Source organism: Trachemys scripta, chromosome 1, assembly GCF_013100865.1.
Source record: "Trachemys scripta elegans isolate TJP31775 chromosome 1, CAS_Tse_1.0, whole genome shotgun sequence".
Classification (NCBI taxonomy): Eukaryota; Metazoa; Chordata; order Testudines; family Emydidae; genus Trachemys; species Trachemys scripta.
In genome coordinates this window covers 307,610,454-307,631,394 of record NC_048298.1, presented here as the reverse complement: position 1 = coordinate 307,631,394, position 20,941 = coordinate 307,610,454, and the positions used below count along the sequence as shown (strand labels likewise).

At 45.6% G+C, this 20,941-nt stretch overlaps 1 protein-coding gene across 1 annotated transcript in view; it reads left to right on the top strand.

The window, feature by feature from the left end:
* MPHOSPH8 (M-phase phosphoprotein 8) overlaps positions 1-16,570 on the top strand; it is a 48,176-nt gene extending 31,606 nt beyond the window's left edge. Inside the window, exons 5-14 of the mRNA XM_034758804.1 lie at positions 442-696; positions 1,387-1,512; positions 1,596-1,684; positions 2,636-2,776; positions 3,482-3,568; positions 5,069-5,223; positions 6,912-7,066; positions 13,387-13,514; positions 14,243-14,326; positions 15,433-16,570. Of these exons, the coding sequence (XP_034614695.1) occupies positions 442-696; positions 1,387-1,512; positions 1,596-1,684; positions 2,636-2,776; positions 3,482-3,568; positions 5,069-5,223; positions 6,912-7,066; positions 13,387-13,514; positions 14,243-14,326; positions 15,433-15,474 (1,262 nt within the window). The 3' untranslated portion in view covers positions 15,475-16,570. The remainder of the gene's footprint in view (positions 1-441; positions 697-1,386; positions 1,513-1,595; positions 1,685-2,635; positions 2,777-3,481; positions 3,569-5,068; positions 5,224-6,911; positions 7,067-13,386; positions 13,515-14,242; positions 14,327-15,432) is intronic.
* The last annotated feature ends 4,371 nt before the right edge of the window (positions 16,571-20,941 follow it).

Below are 20,941 nucleotides of genomic sequence, written 5' to 3'. Positions count from 1 at the left end.
GGGCTTCAGGCAGCCCCCATGCCTCCGGACCCTGTGCCGCCGGAGCCCGGGAGGGGAAGTGCCCGACCGGCGGCTGGGGTCCGGAGGCAAGGGGGCTGCCTGAAGCCCATAGTGCTCGGGCAGCTCGGCTCTTAAACAGAGCCGAAGAGTCAGGGGAGGAGCAGAGCCGCCATTTTCCCGGACATGTTCGGCTTTTTGGCAATTCCCCCCGGACGGGAGTTTGAGTGCCAAAAAGCCGGACATGTCCGGGAAAAAGAGGACGTATGGTAACCCTAAATTTTTTAACCTGGCTCCAGGCCTTGGTATTGATAACCTCTAGAAGTTTTTATTTACCTTTCTTAAACCCTGACTGTTTCAACCAACCAGGACTTATTATTTAATAAACTTCTATGGCTTGCATATGTAGTCAATCCCATTAAACATCTCTCAATTATATTCTAGGTTTGAAGGAGAACAAAAGTGCTTTTGATTTGTTTAATATATCTTCAGAAGAAAAAAATGAATACTCTGAGAATAATCGAAAAAGAGAGGACTCTTCAGTGGACTATAAATTCATAGAAGAATTCAAATCAAAAGAAAATAAACAATTATACAAGGAAAGGAGAAGCACAAGAGATGAGACAGATACCTGGACTTACATTGCTGCAGAAGGTGATCGGGAAGTGGACAATGTATGTCAAATGGAGGAGAATTCTGGTAAGTAGTAAAAATAAGTCCACTGAGACTTGCTGTGCAAAAATTGAGTCCTACTGAGTTCTACTAAGTTTTATGGCTGTAACTATCCATTCACATTGCTTCAATCTGAGGAATCTGTTTTTCTTGACTGACAGCACTGGAGTCTTGGCAAAGGATTTAAATGTCTAGGGTTCTCCACTAGTCTGTATAGGGATTATAATATTGTCTAGACCAGTGTTTCTCAAATGTGGCCACCAGGGCCTTTTCTTGTGGCCACAGCCTCCTGGCCTGTGATGAGGGCAGGGTGTGCAAAGCAGTGGCCCCTCTCCCAGGGTCGCCAGCAGTGGTTGGGCCCAGCCCCGCTCTGGAGACAAACACTGGAGGTGCAGGCAGTTAGTGAATTCTCCACTTTCCCCGTGAGTAGGGGTGGCAGGCTTCAGCCATAGGCCTTCGGGCTCCTTCCACACAGTGGCAGGCTCTGGTTCAGACTTTCGGCCCCAAGTTACTGAACACTTGTGCCAGTTTGTAATGTTTGTAACACTTTATTTGTCGTTTTCCCCCACTAAGGATCATTACCTCCAGTTTGGCTCTGGAAAAATAAATGTGCAGGATTTTGTGCACATTATACTGCCAGTCAATACAGACAGCAGGCAGTGATTACATTTTGGTGGCTATACAAAACAAGTAACTCGTTTGGGGTTTGTGTGATAGATGGCAGGCAGCAAGTCTTGAGTTTGGGCATGGACATGCAGTTAGAATGGCTGACCCTGGAAGACTTTCAGAAGCATTTGGATGGAGAAGATGAGACTCACTCTTCAACAGAACCAATATCAAGTAGTAAGTAATTTTTGGGAAGAGGGGAAAAATTTCTTATCTGGTGTTCTAAAGTGAATATACCAATAGAACGAATTTTCTTTCAGCTCTACTGAGGGATGCTGTTAAAAATGGAGACTATGTTACAGTAAAGATGGCGCTTAATTCAAATGAAGAATATAATCCAGATCAAGAGGTAATCTCTGTAAAGAGGAAGTATTGAGGGGAAATTTTGTAGAAATCCAGTTTATGGAAGAGGAGACTTTACATAGAGCTCTTCAGGTTAAACTGTTCAGATTTGAAATTGGTAAGCAAATATGTGCATAGTTCAATATTATAAATGCACTTAAGTAGAACCCTAGACTCTAAATTGGCAGGTAAGCAGGAACTAACTTTCAGATATTTGGTTTTTAAATCTGACTAGCTTATATTTAGCATACACATATAGTTGCGTTTTGGGTATTTTGAATGGTTATTGATTTCTCCTCCATTTCCTTTAAATAAAACAGGCAGTTAACTCTTTGGGGGTTCGAGTCTATTGCAAATGATTATATGCTGTAAAACTTGATAAGTATTCCTAAAATGTATGTACTTCTAAAACATATATAAGCATGAGAAATAGATTGACTTAAATCACTGATTTTCATCATGATTTAAATCAGCAAGCGGGAAACATTGATTAAATCATGGGTTTTAATCTTGTTTTGCATCTGTACTTTTTAGTTATTTTCCTAAAGAAATGTTGATTCATTGGCTGGTTTCCATTACAACATGTTGATTTGCAACTAAATACAGCATTTACACTAAATTTGGTAAGTCTTGCTAACCAGGAGGATACATTATATCTATGCCAGAGCTAGTGGGAATGATTTGAATGTGGCCTGGTTATAGTGCACTTGTCCCCCCAAGCCCATTTACATATGTCTTGACTTTTTTTTTTTTAAATGTAGATGATCCATGATGGCATCCCTGAACTGTGCTGAAGCTCTGGGCTGTCAGAGATTGTAGCACATTTTCAGAGACATCATCATGGTCCAACCTATACTTACATGGAACTGTGGTATAACCGGGTGCCTTTGCAGGTGTAGTTAGTGTAAACAGGCTCCCATTTGTAGGTTTGTGACTGAAAAGTAAACAACTGTTGCAGGATTCAAGTGGAATGACACTAGTGATGCTTGCTGCTGCGGGAGGGCATGATGATCTCCTCCGGCTCCTTATCCGAAAAGGAGCTAAAGTCAACTGTAGACAGAAAAATGGAACAACTGCATTGATACACGCAGCTGAAAAGGTTAGTTTCCTTTAACAGTATTCCTACGTCTTGGCCTTTACTTTAAGTTCAAACTGTCATTGCTCAGCTTGCTGCATCTAAGTTAACTGAAGTATTTGTTCCAAATTTGCATCTGCGCCAGCTACTCAGATTGGTTAGTTGACTGCTAACCTTCAACTGCTATTTTTGAATGTAGTTAATGAAGACAATCTGTTGCAATATGAATGTATGAAAATTGTAAATATCAAACTGCTGCTTGTCAAGACTTGCCCTGACAAAGCAGGTAACATTGATCCTATGACAAAACTTCTGTTTTATTTAATCATTTTCTTACTGTGTTTAAGTAAATGAAATAAGACAGTATCAATTTATTTGAAACTTCAAATGATAAAACACCTTACTGTAAAGTTTTATATGTAACAAAGTGTCAGTTATTTCATTTGGAAGTTAGCTGTTCATGAAGAATTATCTTATCTTAATTCAGAATGAAAATCCTCCTGTTCACGACTTTTGGGAGGGGATGAGTTGGTGGTTAGGGGCAGGGCTGTTAAAAGCTTGCAGATGAACCTGACATCCAGGAGCAATGCAGTACCACTTTGATGCCTTATTTTAGGGTCTTAGATGCTACTAAAATTTTGGTCATTCTGCATTCTATATTTAGCTTACTGTTTGAAATATTTTTAAATTTAAAGTTTAACTATTCTGTTCTATTCTTTCTTTTTTAAGAACTTTCTAACTACAGTGGCTATTCTTTTGGAAGCTGGGGCTTATCTTAATGTCCAGCAGAGCAATGGTGAAACTGCTTTAATGAAGGTAAATGCAGTTTTGTCCTGACATTGTTTGATATTGTCTAATATTCAGCATTTTAGGAAACATACTATAGGAGGACGACAATGTGGTATGTACAGGTATGTCTGTGGCCAGGTCTGTTTCCATGGTCTTTTCTCAAACCACATTTTAGGCTTTAAATATAGGACAAAGATCTACTATTTGTGTCAAAGCCCTCAGACCACTGTCATTAGTGCAGTAATCTTTGTCTGTGTACTAATACATCTCTTACTAAATGGAAAAGCTTATGATAATGCAACACTAAAGTTGCATGTTGCATGTAATCCCAAAATACATGTGTCATCTGCACACAGGTTTAACTGCAGGGTGGTTTCCCTCTTCATTTCCCAGATCAAGAGAATGTGAGTTAAGGATTGCAGGCCAGTCTGGTTCCTCAGCAGGAAGTCAAAAACTCCAAAAAGTGAGAGATGCCTCCACACCCAATTATTTTTGCCTTCAGGTGATAACCCAGAGTAGGGTTTTCCTGTACTTCTTTTCTAGCAAGAGAAGGTTGGTCAGTGTTGTAATGGGGAAATGCTGAGATCCTGAATGTCCCTGGGAAGAACAAGGTTGATGAGGTAATGTCTTTTATTGTGCCAACTTATATTAGCAAGAGACACAAGCTTTCAAGATACACTCTTCTTCAGATCTGGGAAAGGTAGGTACTCCCATATTCACAGCAAAATGCAAGGAGAAACAGGTTGTTTAGCGTAAGTAGCAAGCACATATTGTAAGGGACTGCTCAAGGTAGAGTGGCCCATTAACACCTCTACAGCCATAAGACAAAAAGAGTGTTGTCGTAAGCCATAAATTCAGTGTTTCTGTTCAGTTCATGATTTTTAGTATCTAGCAGAGTAATGAATTTAAGCTCCCAGGCTCATCTTTTGAAAGTGCTGTGCAGGTTTCCTTTGAGTATGATATTGTTCTACTTTGCATTTTGCTTTGATGCTGGGAGTACCTTTCCCAGGCCTGAAGAAGAGCTTGGTCAAACAAAAGATACTACCTCACCCATCTTCTCTCTCCAATATCCTGGGACTGACATGGCTACAGCTATGCTGCATACAACCTGGGAAGAACAGTCAGACAGGTGGACTGTATTTAATGTTCTATCCAGTGACCCATTACGTGAGCTCTCGCAAGGAATTCTATATGTTGAATTTCTCATACTAGGGTTAGATTGTCCATGCTAAGTGAAATGCATAACTTTTGTGTACAGCATAATCTATTTAGAGGGAACCATAAAGAATATGGCTGCCATGTATAATAGGTTTACAAGTAGGAGACTTGTCATTAAAATATGAAATTAACATCCAGAAAGAATTAAAAGTACTAGAGTGTAATCTGTAAATATTGTGATTGAGTTCAATTTTATGAACTCCTCAATCCTTAATTAGTTTTTAAAATGCTGATTCTGCTGTGATTCAGTTCTCATTACGGAGTATTTTGCTATTTCTCATGTGTGTGTGTTATTTTTTTCATGTGTAGGCTTGTAAGAGAGGGAACTCTGACATAGTACGACTTATGATTGAAAGTGGAGCAGATTGTAACATTTTGTCAAAGCATCAGAACAGTGCACTTCATTTTGCTAAACAGTGTAATAACGTACTGGTGTATGACCTGCTCAAGAGTCACTTGGAAACGTAAGTAGTCTGTGTAGTTCTTTATTGTCTAAAAGTTCAGATGTGCTTCATGATTTTGGCTTAAGTCACTGAGAAAAAAGTCAGAGAAATGCAAGTTTCCCCTTGGCAGAAAAAATAAATTAAGCGGTACCAAAATCACGTAGCGATAGGTAACCCAACCATTTTTTGAAACCTTGAATAAAAGTGCAGAATGAGGGCTGGTCCAACTGACAAGCAGCAAGGGCTAAGGTATTTCACTTTATAAAAATGTGCCCGTGTAGTGCTCTGGGGGCACTCTTATTTAATAGCACCCACAGTAGTTATTCCCACCTATCCTTCTGTCTGCTTATTAGTTGACTAATGTCTTGTAGCACTGCTAGGTAGAGGGGAAGAAACAATTAAAACTAAACAAATAGACCAATATCAAGCAAACTAGGCCCTTCCAAATCCTCAAAGTCCTTCAGATCCAGAACTCACCATTTTCCCTCTAGGCCTCTCATGATAAAACCAGAGGTTTCAGTTTGAGTCCTAGAGATAATCTCAACGACCACAGACAGGGAGAGGGTCATCACTGAATAGGAATAATTTAAAGCTTTAAATTAAAATCAGCATCTCTAAAGTTGAGAACCAGGAACCCCAGAGTTCTAATTCCACCTCTGACCTTGGTTAAGTCATTTAACCCCGTCGGTTTCAAGATTCCCTGTTTCACGTGGGTGTTTAAAACCTACTTGTAAAGGTCTAAAATGCTAAATATTATTGTCAGATGCTGTCTTTCCCTTCGAAAGTTTGGTTGTCTGCTGCTAGTAGAAAGGCTTTGTCTGACTCCCTCATCACAGTCACTGCACAAATCAACTCTTCAGTGGGAGTCTTATCTCTCTTAAATTGAATTTTTACTCAACATGAATTGGGAACTGTCTGTTCTCACATGAAGCATCATAAGTAAAACTGCAAATCAGCCTGGCTACAAGCAAAGTGCTAATCAGCACAGTAGCACTGCTGGTAGAGATGCTGTCTCTGCCTGGCCATTGAGTTATTCCGAGGGGGCTGAGTATTTCCTGTTGGAATTTTGTTTCTTTATTGGAGAATTTTCCAGAACTGTCACCAGTTTGAATTTTTTGAAGATTCTGTGGTGTACCTGTCTGAAGTTCATTGTGGTATTTAACATCTGCAGATCAGACATAAGCAAGCAAATCTCACAACCAAACTAGATTCCTGATAAAATTTGATAGCAGCTCTTCATTTCCAGGAATTGGGATATCTCCTCTTAAATGTAAAGCAGGATGGAATCCTAAATCTTGCCATCTAGAATCCTTCTGTGCTTCTGTGTACATCTGTTACTTTGTACAGTGATAGGATCCTTATCTAGAAGGGAATACAGTTGGTCTAAAGCTACTATAAGGGCTGGTCCACACTAACCCCCCACTTCGAACTAAGATATTCAACTTCAGCTACGTTATTCACGTAGCTGAAGTCAAACTATCTTAGTTCGAACTTACCGCGGGTCCACACGCGGCAGGCAGGCTTCCCCGTCAACTCCACGTACTCCTCTCGCCAAGCAGGAATACCGGCGTCGACAGCGAGCACTTCCGGGATCGATTTATCGCGTCTAGACAAGACGCGATAAATTGATCCCAGAAGATCGATTGCTTACCGCCGTACCCGGAGGTAAGTATAGACGTACCCCAAGCATCATTTGTTTGCTTATTTAGGCTCTCAAGAGTAGCAGAAGATGCAATTAGGGATTACTTTGAAGCTCGTCTTGCCTTGCTGGAGCCTGTCTTTCCGATTGCATGTCATCGTCTCTGTGAAGGACCAGATTTTTCTATGGATTTCAACTATAAACCCCCACAGAATGTGCCAGAAGGTAAGATTAGAATCTGTTTCTAATTTGCAGTTAAAACAATGTATGGTATTACACAACGCTAATTTAACCACGAATTCCATGTTTTCAGAAACTTCCCCTTATTTCATTAGTTATTTTTTGAATCAAACATCCTCCCTACTTCATTCCTTTTTGGCCTTTTAATTTGTTGTTTTTCGAGGCCTTCCTTCTCCTTATTAGTCAGGGTCTTTCTTTACAACATACATTCTTCTTCGAGTGCTTGTTCACATCCATTCCACGTTAGGTGTGCACGCACTGCGTGCACGAGCATCGGAAACTTCCCTTAGCGGTACCTGTCGGGCCGGCGGGGCCCCCGCCTGAGTGGCACCACTGCGCCGTGCATATATATCCCAGCTGGCCCAACCCTCTCCAGTTCCTTCTTACCGTCCATGGTGGCGTTGGAACAACCTCTTGCTCTCGTAGGAGAAGCAATCCCTTAGCTTTAGAGTACTTAACTGCTATCAGTTCATTAGCATTCCCTTGTTGTGGACATTTAACAGATTAGTTGGAGGCTTCCAGCACCTGCTCACTGGTTTAAGGCTTGCGCCACGTGCCGCAAGCCTATGCTAGTTAGTGACCCCCACGACTCCTGTCTACATTGCCTGGGGGAAGCACACCAAATAGAGAGGTGTAAGATTTGCAAGGCGTTTAAGCCTAGAACAAAGAAAGAGAGACATTCGTTTGTAGCAGTTGTTGATGGAGGCCGCCCTGCAGCCATCGGGGCCAGAGCACCAGACGCTGGCTCCAGCCTCCTTGGTGTGGAGTGCCCCGGAGTCGGCAAGAGACCTCACAAAGGAGACCGGCGCCATCTAAGGGACCGGGCACCGGGAAGAGCATGATGGATGCTGTACCGGCACCACAAGTCCCACTGAGTCCAGCCCCAAGTAAACTCAGTGAGGACGACGGGCTCGAGGGAGTAATAGATCAACCCTCCACGCCTGACACCTTTTGAGGCAGCGAAGGATCTCATTGGGTTGTCGGTGGTGAGCCCCCTCCCGACCAGGGAGAAGCCTCCGGCACTCGGGCCCGGGGTGCCATCAAAGGGAAAGCCAGCAATGGTGCGCCATTTGAAGACACGATCCCGGCATCGCTCCCGGCGTTGGTCCCAGTCGAGCTCAGAGTCTGTGGACTCTCAGTTACCCCTGACGCAGAGGGAAGTCTCAGTACCGGAGGCAAGTCAGCGCACGGGGTTAGTGCAAGGGACCCGACGCTCTCCGGCACCCGGAGAAGGCGAGCTGGTCATCGCCGAAGGCTTCCAGAAGTCACCAGTCCTGGTCCTGGTCCAGGTCTCGGGAGCGCCGATATCAGTCCCGGGAGCAGCGGTACCAGTCCTGTTCCCGATTGGCAGGAAGCCGCTCGTCGACCTCCCGTCAGCACAGATCGACGGCATCGCCGTGGCCTTCACGTTCGGCGTCACTGGAGTCCGGCTCCGACTTGGGCCGATACAGTTACCCGCACCGGACAACAGAGAACACCAGGCTGGGTGGCAACCCGAGTGGGGACCGCCAGGACACTGGCCCTTCTGGACCCCTTGGGCCTACCACAAGCGGCAAGGAGCTCCCTCCAGGGCCAGCTACTCGGTGCACCAGTCCCCGCACCGACGCTCCTCCGTGCGGGAAGCAACGGTGTCCAGACCACCTGCACCGGCACAGAATCCGGTGCTGCCCCAAGGTCAGCTGTCCCGGCCCGAACTGGAAGCCCCTCCCGCAGGGAAAGGGGACCAGCAGGAGGAAGCTGAGCATCTGCTGACCTCCTTGTCATCCCCGGATGAAGCAGTAGCAGGCACAGCAGTATTAGGGCCTCCGCCAATAGACCACAGAGCCCATCAAGAGCTACTGCGTAAGGTTGCTCATAACTTGGGGTTGCAGGTCAAGGCAACGGTTGAGCAGGGGGATCCCAAGCGAAGCTCCTGGACCTGTTTGGCAGGAAGGTCTGCCCCCTGAGGTCCAAAACTCGCTCCAGGACCTCCCCTTCGAAGGGTCCGGGCTCTTTTTGGACCGGACAGACGCAAAGCTACGTGGCCTCAAGGACTCGAGGGCTACACTCAAATCGCTGGGTATGCACACCCCAGCGACTCAAAGGAAGCCCTTCAAGCCACAGCCGCCTCCTCAGCGTCACTACCAGCCTCATCCTAGGCACAAACCCTACTGCAGGCGAAGCAGGGATAACAGGAGGCGACGTAATAATAATAATAGCTCCAATAGGCCGGGCTAAAGCCAAGGCAAACATAAGTCCCAGCTGGGCCCTAAACCAGGCTTTTGAAGGTGCGCTCAAGGACAGCGTACCAGACCAACCACCAGATCCGTCCCCTTGTTTCCTGAACCGCCTGTCCCGTTTCTCCCGTGCATGGTCCAGCATGACGTCGGACCGTTGGGTGTTATGCACGGTGCGAAACGGATATATGCTGCAGTTCTTCTCCCTGCCTACTCCCCACCTCCCTTCCCTGTCCCTCTTTAGGGACCCCTCTCACGAGCACCTCCTGGAAAAGGATGTTCGCACGTTCCTAGACGCGGGGGCGGTAGAGATGGTACCGAAAGACCTAAAGGGGAAAGGGTTCTACTCCCGATACTTCCTCATTCCCAAGTCCAAAGGAGGCCTTCGACCCATTCTAGACCTATGCGGGCTCAACAAGTTCCTGGTCAAGGCCCGGTTCCGCATGGTCTCTTTGGGCACCATCATCCCTTCCCTGGATCCGGAGGACTAGTACGCTGCCCTCGACATGAAGGACGCGTACTTTCATATCGCCTACCACCCAGGGCATCACCAATTCCTGCATTTCACCATGAACCAAGAACATTACCAGTTCACGGTTCTCCCATTTGGCCTAGCTGCAGCCCCACAGGTGTTCACAAAATGCATGGCGGTAGTGGTGGCCTTCTTACGGAGGCAGAGGATTCAAGTTTACCGTACCTCGACGACTGGCTCCTGGTGGGCCGGTCCAAAGAGGAGGTTCGGTCCCACGTGCAGGTGGCCCTGAGACTATTCTGCACTCTGGGGCTCCTGGTCAATGTCCCCAAATCCACCCTCATTCCAATGCAGAAGGTGGAATTCATAGGGGCGGTCCTAGATGCGGTACAGGCAAAGGCGAGCCTTTCAGTATCACGATTCCTGGCCATCCAGCAGGCAGTGACCTCCCTGTGCCAGTTGCCCACTACGACGGCCAAACGCTGCCTGAGGCTGCTGGGCCACATGGCAGCATGCATGCATGTGGTCAAGCATGCCAGACTGAAACTGGGGACGCTGCGGGCTTGGCTTGCCTGTGCATACTGCCCAGGCAGGGACCCCCTGGACTTGGTAGTGACAGCCCTGGGGGACGTGCTAGATTCCTTGCGGTGGTGGCAGTACCAGACAGTGGTTTGCGAAGGCATCCCCTTTGCCGCACAACAGCCGGACCTGACGCTTGTGACGGACGCATCAGACCTCGGATGGGGTGCTCAGCTAGGGGACCTCAGGACTCAGGGTTTGTGGTAGGGAGCAGAGCGGTTGCTTCATATCAACGTGAAGGAGCTCAGGGCGGTTCGTTTAGCCTGCCAGACCTTTCACACCACTTTGAGTGGTCACAGCGTGACAGTTCTGACGGACAACACGACCGCCATGTTTTATGTAAACAAGCATGGCGGAGCCCGTTCCTCACCATTCTGTCACGAGGCTCTCCTCCTCTGGAACTTTTGCATAGCCCACACCATCCACCTCGAGGCGTCAGACCTCCTGGGGGTACGGAACAAACTGGTGGACCACTTTAGCAGGTCGTACCGCATGCACGAGTGGACGCTCAGAGCGGACGTCGTGTTTTCGCTCTTTTGCAAGTTTCCCCAGGTAGACCTGTTTGCCACCAAGAACAATGCCTGCAGTTCTGCTCGTTCCAGGGCTGCAGCCTGGGCTCAATAGCAGACGCTTTCGCGATCCCTTGGGGAGAGGAATTGAAATATGCCCTTTCCCCGCTTCCTCTGGTGCACAAAGTCCTGCTCAAGGTGCGCAGGGACAGGGCAGCGGTCATCCTCGTCGTCCCGGCCTGGCCCCGCCAGCACTGGTTCACTACGCTCCTGGAGCTGTCGGCAGAAGCCCCGGTAACCCTGCTCTGCACCGGGACCTCATCACGCAGGACGGAGGGCAGCTCCTCCACCCCGACCTGCAGTCACTGCATCTGACTGCACGGAAGCTCTATGGCTGAACGCTTTGGAGAGCCAGTGCTCCCTTCCTGTGCAGCAGGTTCTACTTGGTAGTAAGAAGCCCTCTACCAGGGCGACTTACCTGGCCAAGTGGAAGAAGTTCTCGTGCTGCGGTGGGCCCCAACAGGTTCAGCTACACCAGGCTCCAGTGCTGATCATTCTAGAGTATCTACTGCACCTCAAGCAGCAGGGGCTGGCCCTGTCCTCAATCAGGGTGCATCTGCTGGCCATTTCCGCCTTCCACCCGGGGTTTTCAGAGGCTTTAGTGTTCTCCCACTCAATGGTGGGGACGTTCCTTAAAGGACTGGAGTGGGTGTTCCCTTACTCAAGCCCCCCGTTCCTCCATGGAATCTCAACATAGTCCTTTCTAAGCTCATTGGGCCCCTGTTCGAGCCCCTCACTACCTGCTCCCTCCTCCACCTTTCCTGGAGGCCATCGCTGCGGCCAGAAGGGTATCTGAGCTGAGGGCACTCACCTCGGAGCCACCATATACAGTGTTTCATAAAGACAAGGTGCAGCTCCGTCTGCACCCAAGTTCCTCCCAAAGGTGGTCTCACAATTCCATCTAGGCCAGGACATTTGTCTGCTGGTGTTTTTTTTTCCCAAACCACATGCGGACCCGAGTCACTGCAGCCTGCACGCCCTGGATGTCCGTCGAGCGTTGGCGTTCTACTTGAAATGCACAAAGCCCATTCGTAAATCCACGCAGCTGTTAGTGGCTGAGAGGATGAGAGGCCTCCCAGTGTCGGTGCAGCAAATCTCCTCCTGGATTACAGACTGCATTCGCGTGTGTTATGCCTCCCAGGTGTTCCGGCCCCAGCGGTCACAGCCCACTCGACCAGGGCGCAAGCAGTTTCAGCGGCCTTCCTGGCACAAGTCCCGATCCAGGAGATCTGCAGAGCAGCCACCTGGTCGTCGGTGCATACCTTCATGACCCACTATACGGTCAACCAGCAGGCCCGAGAGGACGCGGCGGTTGGCGGGGTGCTCCTCCGATCAGTTGTTCCGTGACTCCTGCCCTCCTCCAAAGGTAAGCTTGTAATTCATCTAATGTGGAATGGACGTGAACAAGCACTCGAAGAAAAAACGGTTACCTACCTTTTCATAACTGTGGTTCTTCGAGATGTGGTGTTCACGTCCATTCCACCACCACCCGCCCTCCTATCCCTCTGTCGGAGTTGCCGGCAAGAAGGAACTGGAGGGGGTCTGGCCAGCAGGGATATATATGCACGGCGCAGTGGCGTCACTCAGGTGGGGACTCCACCAGCCCAACGGGTACTGCGAAGGGAAAAGTTTCCAATGTTCGTGCATGCGGCACACACACACCTAATGTGGAATGGACGTGAACAACACATCTAGAACAACAGTTACGAGAAGGTAGGTAACCGTTTTTTCCCATTACCAAACTTAAGCTAACTTTAATTCTTTAATTTCATTTTTATCCTACACCTTGCCCCAATGATGAAGGCAGTCGTCCTTTAATGAGCTTGCTTTCCATTGGCTTGGGAGTCTGGGATCTTGGTGGTTCTGAACAGCAACACTATGGACTGGTTATGCATCACCAAAGCAGTAAAGTTTAGTATTTGTCAATATTTGCCAACATCAAAAACCAAAATGGCGATCTTATAATAATGTACAGTGTAGTAGTGTGAAGTTTTATTTAAAAACAAAAACCACAATACCTTCCATCTAAATGAGGATTTATTCAAGGGTACAGTGGACCTAGGGCTTGTCTATACTTACCGCGCTGGTTCGGCGGCAGGCAATCGAACTTCTGGGTTCGATTTATCGCGTCTAGTCTGGACGCGATAAATCGAACTCAGAAGTGCTCCCCGTCGACTCCGGTAATCCTGCTCGCCGCGAGGAGTACGCGGAGTCGACGGGGGAGCCTGCCTGCCGGGTCTGGACGGGGGTAAGTTCGAACTAAGGTATGTCGACTTCAGCTACGTTATTCACGTAGCTGAAGTTGCGTACCTTAGTTCGATTTGGGGGTTTAGTGTAGACCAAGCCCTAGTTTTAGGTCTCCTTTACCAGTTTGGGTAAGGGGGGTGTAACTTTTTAAAATCATAAACCTTCTAATTTCAGATGGATCACATTTTCTTTATGAAATTGATCAAATTGTCTTCTCTTTAGGATCTGGAATTCTTCTATTTGTTTTCCATTCAAACTTCTTTGGTAAAGAAGTTATTGCTCGGCTCTGTGGACCATGTAGTGTGCAAGCAGTGGTTTTAAATGATAAATTCCAGCTTCCTGTATTTTTGGTAAGTATTGTCCATTTAACTAGTTAATCTGCTTTTATAGCACCTCTACAAAAAACAAACTTGTAATCTGTGTAATTTCAAGGGATTTGAATTGTACTTCAGTCCCAGTATGTTTCTTGTGACAGGCCTTTTAATATAGTAAATTGCAATTTCTTTGTTTAAAAAAAAATATATATCTGTTGAAAGATCTATAGAGAAACTACAGAGGAAATGGGAATATTTAGTAGCCATTTCTAGTCTTCAAGGCTAGTGAAGATCAGGGTATCAGAGGTGAAACACTGTCAGTAGGGAGTTGAGCAGGAAGTGGGCAAATTGTCAATCTTAGTGCCTTTTCTGGTCAGCCTCAATCAGTGACATGAGAATTTCAAAAGCTCAAGAATCCCAGTCTCTTAGCCATGAAAGAACTAAGTTTGAGTTAAACTGCTTTGCATTAAGTATACTATGCTGAAATTTGTAGTAATTAAACTTGTATCCCTTAGTTTACCTTTCATTAGTGCTTCAATATAATCACATTCCCTAGTTCTGTTTCTTCAGAGAATGATGTATTTACACCAAAGGGCTTAATTAATGTCGTCTCAGAACTATCTTTCCAAAAAATACACTTGTAGCTATGGATGAGATGTTCTTAACTCCAATCTCTCAGTGCTTCTGCATTTCACCTCAAAGTGCCCAGAGAAGTGTTTGCCACACACCAGCACTAACTAACTTATTGTAATTTTTTCTTTTAGGATAGTCACTTTATTTATTCCTTCAGTCCTGTTACAGGCCTTAACAAGCTTTTTATACGGTTGACAGAAGCGCCTACTGCCAAGGTGAGATATGCTTACCTGTACAAAATGTTTGTAATGAGGTGGTGGGAGAGTGATTTTATTTTGACAGAAGTTTCAATGTCTTTCTCTTCCAGGAGTCTCAGTACTCCAAATTATAGGCCTGGCCTATAAATGTAAAATTCTTTAAAGTGTTCTTCATTTCCTTCCCTTCAGTTCAGTTGACAATCTTTTTCAGCCCCTGTCCCAGTCTATCTGTGACGTTGCCAAAAGTCACTTAGGGTCACCGCTGATGAGATTCACTTTGAAGATGGAAATATTTCCGTCATGAATAAACAATAGCCCGAATAATTCATACCCCAGAATGAAGTGCTTAAATTGCAGTTGGACTAAGTATTGCAAATGGTGTTTACTAGGTCGGTAATAAGGAGCAAGTAAAGGTAGCAGCTACTGGATGTGCACTGAATGACATTGTGGGCACAGAGCAACTACCAGCCATCTTTTGTTAAACCCGTGTAACTGGTGTCAGTGCCATGGAAAGTTCAGAAGCAGTTCCCGAGAGCCTGCATTGAAGTCAGGGTGTGCAATTTCCTTTTTAGAAGTGTAGAAAGTCTGCTAGATGCTGCCAGATGGTTCCTGCAGTGATCACAACAGTCACAAGAGTAATGATAGGTTGATCCTGTCCTAATAACGCTTCTGGGAGGAGTTGTGGTTCTTATTCACTCTAGCACTACAGAGTAATGAGGTTTTCCTGTATTTAATTATGCTGCTTATCAAATACATCAGCATTTCATCCAAAAAGCTTTTCTAAAAACTTGATTGCTGCCTAACATGATAAAGGGAGGTAATTCTATTGAAGCTTCTCTTCAAGGTTTGGAGTACCTTAATTTACGAATTTGTTTGCTGTATGAACAGAGGATGCTTAAGGCACTTCAGAATATTGTTAAGTACTTTCCTTTGAATTTTGATTTTTCAAACTGTTCACTTTAGAATATGGGTCCAAAAAATTCTGATCCACCAAGTACAGATTATATATACTGCATTTTCTTCAGTTACTAGCAAGTTTCCTCCACCTCCCCTTTCACTCAGTACTTTTACCTTTGTGCAAGATATATGGATGGTCATTTGAAGCATTTTTTTCCTTCTTGCAGGTAAAGTTGCTAATAGGGGCATACAGAGTGCAGTTGCAGTGACCTCATGAAGTTGCAAGAATAATTATTTCACTGAGCTCTTTGGACATACTTCTGGTTCCTCCCTCCATTTAAAGACTGATGAAGCAGTTTGGAACTTTTGGCACATCCACTATTCTCAGATTGTGTTCCCATCTTAACACATTTAATCAGGCAATCTATATTTGAAAGTACCTGTTGGATAGCAGATGAATGTTCTACTCTAATTGGTGGGAAAGGATTGTCAATTTTATTTTGTACAGGTGTAAATGTAAGTATTTGTGCCAATACCTGTAATTCCATTTTTTTCTTTAATTTGTAGAGTGAGTCCAGACTGCATATTTCAGCTTTTCCACAATGTGGAATGGTGCATATAAGAGCTAGTTAAGAAAATTAGAAGAAACGTGTCTTTTTTAGTAATTATGAAGATCTTCATTTGTAAACACAAATTTTCTACTCGTCTTAATGGTAATGTTTCTATGTAAAATGCAGAACTGTCATATTCTTGGAGCCGTGGGCAGAATTAACTTCAAAGTTGCTGCATTACAGACTTAACCTTGAGTTGCTAAGGGCTGCATTCTTAATGGTGGATAAAGGAGATCTGTCATCAGTGGGACTTCATGACAAAAATAAGCTAGCAGTTACATTTAAACAATGGTTACTTCAAGTAATGCTTAAGTTTGTTTTGAAAGTATAGTTTATATTAAAGTTTAAAATCTACTTTTATATTGGAGAAACAATTGATAGTTTTACAGATAATCTTAATCCTTCAGGTCTTCTTGTGTAGACATAGAGGAAAATAAATACATACCTACAATAAACTAGAAAACTTGTAATTACTTTCAGTTGCCAGACAATACTTTTGTAGACAAAAGGATGCTCACAGGGTTCAGACCGTCTAAACCCTTTGAAATGGAATTTCATATGTTGCCCTCTAATCCAAACATTAGTTCCTCGAGGCAAAGAGCTGCTATCTTTTATTTAAATGACCTGTTTTATCAGATGACAGCATTTCTGTAATGGTTTTGTGCTGTTAAATACAAATGTAAAACTTCTGCATGAAGTATAGAACAATATTTTTGTTGGTAAATTAAACGTCACTTTGAAAGGTAAAAATCCAGATTGTGCCTTTGCTGTTCTGGTTGCTATGTGTAATTTACATGCCGCTATGTGCCTATATTGTTACCAGTACTATTGTGGAAGAAATGCTTATTGTATTGGAGTGCTCACCATTAAAATGGTGCAACTGTATTATGTATCCTTTTTAAGAACTATGATTTTATGTAACTTCAAACAGATTAACTTCTGGTTCTGAAAGAAAAGCTAAAGGGTTTAACTTTTTAGATACCAAATTACAATAGTTTTAATTAACTCACATGATTTCAATCTTGTGGAATGTCACATTAAACTAAATAAAACTAGAGTAGTGACACATGCCCTGTGCAAATATACATTCTAATTTGTATCAAAATAGCTGTTTATCCTTTTTATTTAAGCACTGTGTATGGAAATTAACAAATCTGTTCTAGGGGAGATGTAACTACTCTGCACAAATTTTGTAATGTTAAATATCTCCTTTATTACTTCAACATCATAGATGTGTGAAAGTGAACACCAGTTCAGGATCAAGTACAATCAACCCCATGCATCTGGGAATCTTGTATAAGTGCACTTTTCACATTATGTGAGTTGCCTTGTTAGCAGTTGACTCATCTTAAACTCTGCTGTTGTGAAATAACCCTGAGAGAGGGCTTGCTTCAATGGAAGTCAGAAGCAAAACTTGCATTGATTTCAATAGGAACAGGATCTGTTCCTGAATCTCTGTTTTCTTATTTCCGAGGGCTTTTTGATAAGTGTAGTTGACTAGGGTAGTCATTTTTCAGTTAGTTTTACAATTCCATATGTATGCATGGTACTTTCAACAAAATGTGATTGATGTGCCAGAGTGCATTACACAGTGACATCGCTTTTGTACTGAAACCTTCAGTGATGGAGGTTGGAGAAATTCAAGAGCTGTGTGAGGACTGGGACAAAAGATCTTTGAACCGATTACCTTAAGCAGTCTTACTTTATAAACGTAGCCACCATTTAGAAATTACTCTCTCCAGTGCAAGGTACATAAAACTAACCTAAAACATTTCCAGGAACATCTGTTGCTGCTCTCCAAGTTACCATAGTCACTGGTTTTGTCAGGGTTTTTTTTTTGGGGGGGGGGGGAAATGGGGGGGCAGAAATAGTGCATGGATGCTTCTTCGAGTGCTGTCCTTGTGGGTGCTCCACTTTAGGTGTTTGTGCACCCCTGCGCTTGTAGTAGGAGACTTTTAGTAGCAGTGCCGGTTGGGTTGCACATGCGTGGTCCCTGCCTCGCGCTGCTGCAGGCAGTGTTGCATTGCCTCAGGCTCACAGGCAGGGAATGGAGAGGTCTCTTGGACCTGTCTCGGGGCATTAGGCTTGGGACCCCTCTCTTCTCTCCCCGCTCCCCCTTCACCAGCCACAGCTTCGGACAGAAGTGCTTTCTCCAACCCCACATTGGAGTGCCCTGCTGGGTGTCACTCGAGGAAGCACCTGGGTCCCCACCACAGAAATAAAAAATAAAAACCCACAGCTGTCCTGTAGATAATAGCAGCACTGGCTGTGCTGTCAGCGCCGGGAGCTGCGGCATCGCTGCAGACAGACTTCGGAGCCCTGTGCCTCCATGCCACAATCCACAGCTGCTCCGTGGGCAGGTATCTAGTGCTGGCACCAGCTGTGCTGGCAGCATCGGGAGCCAAGGTGGTGGAAAACCCCGGCACCCCTAGAGCCAGAGACTCTACAAGAGCCGGCTCTGACACAGGCACTAAGGGGAAACCAAAACCCTGTGCCTCCGCACTGCAATCTACAAATGGCGTCATGGCACCTCTATAAAAGGCGGCTTCTTCAAAGGCACGTCCAACACACACAGAGGTGCAGCCAGCAGTGCCGCCTTCCCCTCTGCAGCCCTGGCACTGACAAGGAGGCAGCCCCAGGGGCCAATTAAACCAGCACAGCGGCAGTTCCTCAGACAGAGGCTTCTGGTATTTATTTGGCTCTGCCCCTGATCCCCCTATTTGCGTACCGATATGAGAATGATACCCTCGGCACCAAGTCTCCCTGCGTCCCCAACATCACTCACTGACTCGCTCCTTATTTGAAGGAGGAAGATGAGGAAGAACAGGGAGCTATTCCCCCATCGGCTCCTATCCATCAGGAGTCAGTCAACCCAGGAGTCTGTCCTGGGGCATATTATGCTGTCCCCAGATACTTACAGTGGTATGGGGACCCCCTATGCCGCTCCCATCCCAATGGGCATACTGGACTTCATGGGTCGTATGCCCACACAAGGGGGGATTGCCTGTCACAGCCAGACCCAGCACACGCTAATTCCCCACAGCTTCTGTACCAGCAACCTCAGTGGAAGAAGAACCTCCGCCCCTGCAGGGGAGATCACCTACCCACTTGCCATCATTGTCCACAGCGGACACCTTTATGCCTCCTTCCCCTAATATAGGGGATGATTTCAAACTGTTCCATAGCTTATTTGAGAGGGTGGCCCTCTCTGGACATCTCCCTTGAGGAAGTCCCAGTGATACAGCATGAGCTAGTGGATTTTTTTGCATACATCTGCTTTGTTTAAAAAAAAAAAAATTGCCCTTCACATAAATGAGGCACTGATGGACCCTGTAAGGGTCATTCTGTGGACCCCTGCAGCTTCCCCTCCAGCCAGCGGAAGGTCTGTGTATCAACAAAGGGCGTCGACTTCGTATCCAGCACCTAATTTCTTAGTGGTAGACGCAGTCCAGCAATATGGCATGCAACAACAGCCCTGAAACACAACTCATGGTAAGAACTGGAAAAGACTTGATCAATTTTGGCAATAAATCTTATTCCTTGGCTACCCCTCATCTCTGCATAGCCAACTATGCGACATTACTAACAAAATACAACTATACAAACTACACAAAAATGTCTGAATTGATTGATTTTTATTGCCAAGACAAGGGAGAACAATTCGCAGCACTTGATTCTGAGGCAGGGCTGCAACATTTGCGTTGACAGTGGTTGTAATGAGAAGTTCATGGCTCTATCTTTCTCGCTTACCTGAAGAGGTGCAATTCATGGTGGAAGACTTGCCAGCCCAAAGTATTCACCAAAAAGACAGACGACTCATTCCGCTCACTCACAAGCAACTCTCCGATCCTTGGGAACCTATAACCCCAAACCTAAGAGAAAACAGAGGAATTACTTTACATCCCAATGATACCACCGGCTAATGTATTCACAACAACAGCGGTGATTTGCCTCACAGGGTCGCAGACGCTGGCCTTGAGGGGACAACAATCTATTTCTCAAGTTGCTGCATCCCAACCATCAATTTCCCCTAACAAGAACTCTGGTGGATGGAGACCAATGCTCGACCTCCGGTAATTCAACAAGTTCATCAGAAACACAATGATTCAAGTATCAGAGGGGTAATCACTGCTACACCATTCTATGAAAGTAACATTTCTTGGGGCAGTGACATTTTTCAGACGTGTGGGAGCACTGTGGGCTTTCATGGTGGAACCCCCATACATGGTCGTCTTTGAGGATAAAGCCTCCCTCTGACCACACCCCTAAACCCCACACAGATAGAACACATTACACACTCCATAATTTTTATGTTTGGAGGGCATTGGCTTCTTACATAGACAGGACTAAAGTATCCCATAAATCACCCAGACTTTCTATCTCACTGAATGCTCCAAAAGGGACTTTTCCTGTGTACCTGGCTAGTGCATCGGCGTTGAACGCGCTGTCCAGAGCGGTCACATTGGAGCACTCTGGGATAGCTCCCAGAGGCCAATACTGTCAAATTGCATCTGCACTACTCCAAATTCGACCCAGCAAGGTCGATTTCAGTGCTACTCTCCTTGCTGGGGAGGAGTACAGAAGTCAATTTTAAGAGCCCTTTAGGTCGATGGAACGGGGTTGGTTGTGTAGACGCATTGCTTATAAAATCGACCTAACGCGGCTAAATTCAACCTAACCTCATAGTGTAGACTAGAGATTAGCATTGCTCTGCCTCAGCTCTTTACAAAGCCTACATAAACGTATGCTACTTCCTCCTGCACATTTCAGCTTCTCTCAGCAAAATGTGAGCACTCTGGCATTTGAGGTCCCCCTACCCCCCACGGCAGCCAGTTTAACTTGGTCGAGTTCCTCTTTGCTGTCCATGGTATACTCCTGTTTCCCATATTTTGTGCTTCCTGTTGCTATGTCTTGTTGTTGGAAAAGCACTAGTTTAGGGTTACCATTCGTCCGGATTTACCCGGACATGTCCTTTTTGTGTTAAAAATAGCGTCCGGGGGGAATTTGTAAATCACTCAAAATGTCCGGGATTCCCCCCCAGGCAGAGCGAGGTGCGGCTGGGAGGGCTGCAGGAAAGTCAGCCTCTCGCCTGGGGCTCTGGCAGCCAGAGCCCTTCCCCCTGTAG